General features: G+C 33.6%; 1 protein-coding gene across 1 annotated transcript; it reads right to left on the minus strand.

Moving 5' to 3' along the window:
• Positions 1–13: 13 nt before the first annotated feature.
• Positions 14–873, minus strand: LOC111617610 (methylmalonic aciduria and homocystinuria type C protein homolog; the record flags this gene model as incomplete). Its single annotated transcript, XM_023358885.1, has 3 exons — positions 14–305; positions 386–541; positions 619–873. Coding segments are annotated over 3 exons (703 nt in total), but the record flags the coding sequence as incomplete, so codon positions are not given.
• Positions 874–1,003: the final 130 nt, after the last annotated feature.

Consider the following 1,003-nt stretch of genomic DNA (forward strand, 5'->3'; position numbering starts at 1 on the left):
TAAATATACAAACTATCTACATTTCTTATTTCATCTATAATTTTATGCCTTTGGCCAGGTTTGGTAGCAAAATATTTCTTTTGTTCTTCAGAATATTTTTCTGCAACTGGAATAATATCACGATAGCTCCAATCTTCCCAGTGATAATTGAATTTTTCCAACAGCTCTCTTTTCTTATCTTCAGGAATGACGTCATTGGGTTCAGTCTTTGTCAAAAGGGGGCAGGTAAATTTTTCAAAAATTGCCACACCTCTTAAGGCAAACCAACCACCATATTTAGGATGAATGCAAACACCAAATATTTTCTGTAAACATTTCAAAAATTACTTTTGCTTTATAATCTCGTAAAACAAAATTTTTCTGAAATCTACATCGACATACCCACCTTATTCGAACCCCAAGGGTCTTCTTGGAGATCGTCCCTCCGATAATAATAGGCTGCCCCGGAAACGTGAGCTGCAGTCTGCATTAAAACTTTCGGTCTTCTTCCCATGTGCAATTCAAAATCATATTTAATGTCAATTTCCGTATCAGGAAACACCTGATGACAATCCAAAACTTATGTTAGAAATCGGGAACACATCCACTTTATACACCAGTAAGAGAGATGTATTGTACCTGTTTTATCCGATCCAAATAATAAACCGTGCATTCGTCGATGGGGTTCAATGATCCCGAGAGTCGCCGGCACCGGACAAAAGGCTTGAACGCTCTGTCAAACATTTGAGGAGTGCTCACTATCAAAAATGCTATGGTGTCATAAGAATAATTCAATTGAAAAATTGGTTTGATCATATCATTATACCAGCCAATCTGTAAAAATAATAGTAATTTATTTATGTAATAATGTTTAACTTTTACTGTTATGTGTATTTATTAATTACTATACGGAAAAAACTGTCTACGAGATTAAAATATGATTAATTTTCAATAAATCATTATCTTTTCAGGATCTATATAGATGATAAAGCGATTTTAGGAGAAGAAAATACAAAAATAAAAA

The sequence above is a fragment of the Centruroides sculpturatus genome, unplaced genomic scaffold, assembly GCF_000671375.1.
Source record: "Centruroides sculpturatus isolate CEXI.00-Female unplaced genomic scaffold, Cexi_2.0 scaffold8250, whole genome shotgun sequence".
NCBI classification, from domain to species: Eukaryota; Metazoa; Arthropoda; class Arachnida; order Scorpiones; family Buthidae; genus Centruroides; species Centruroides sculpturatus.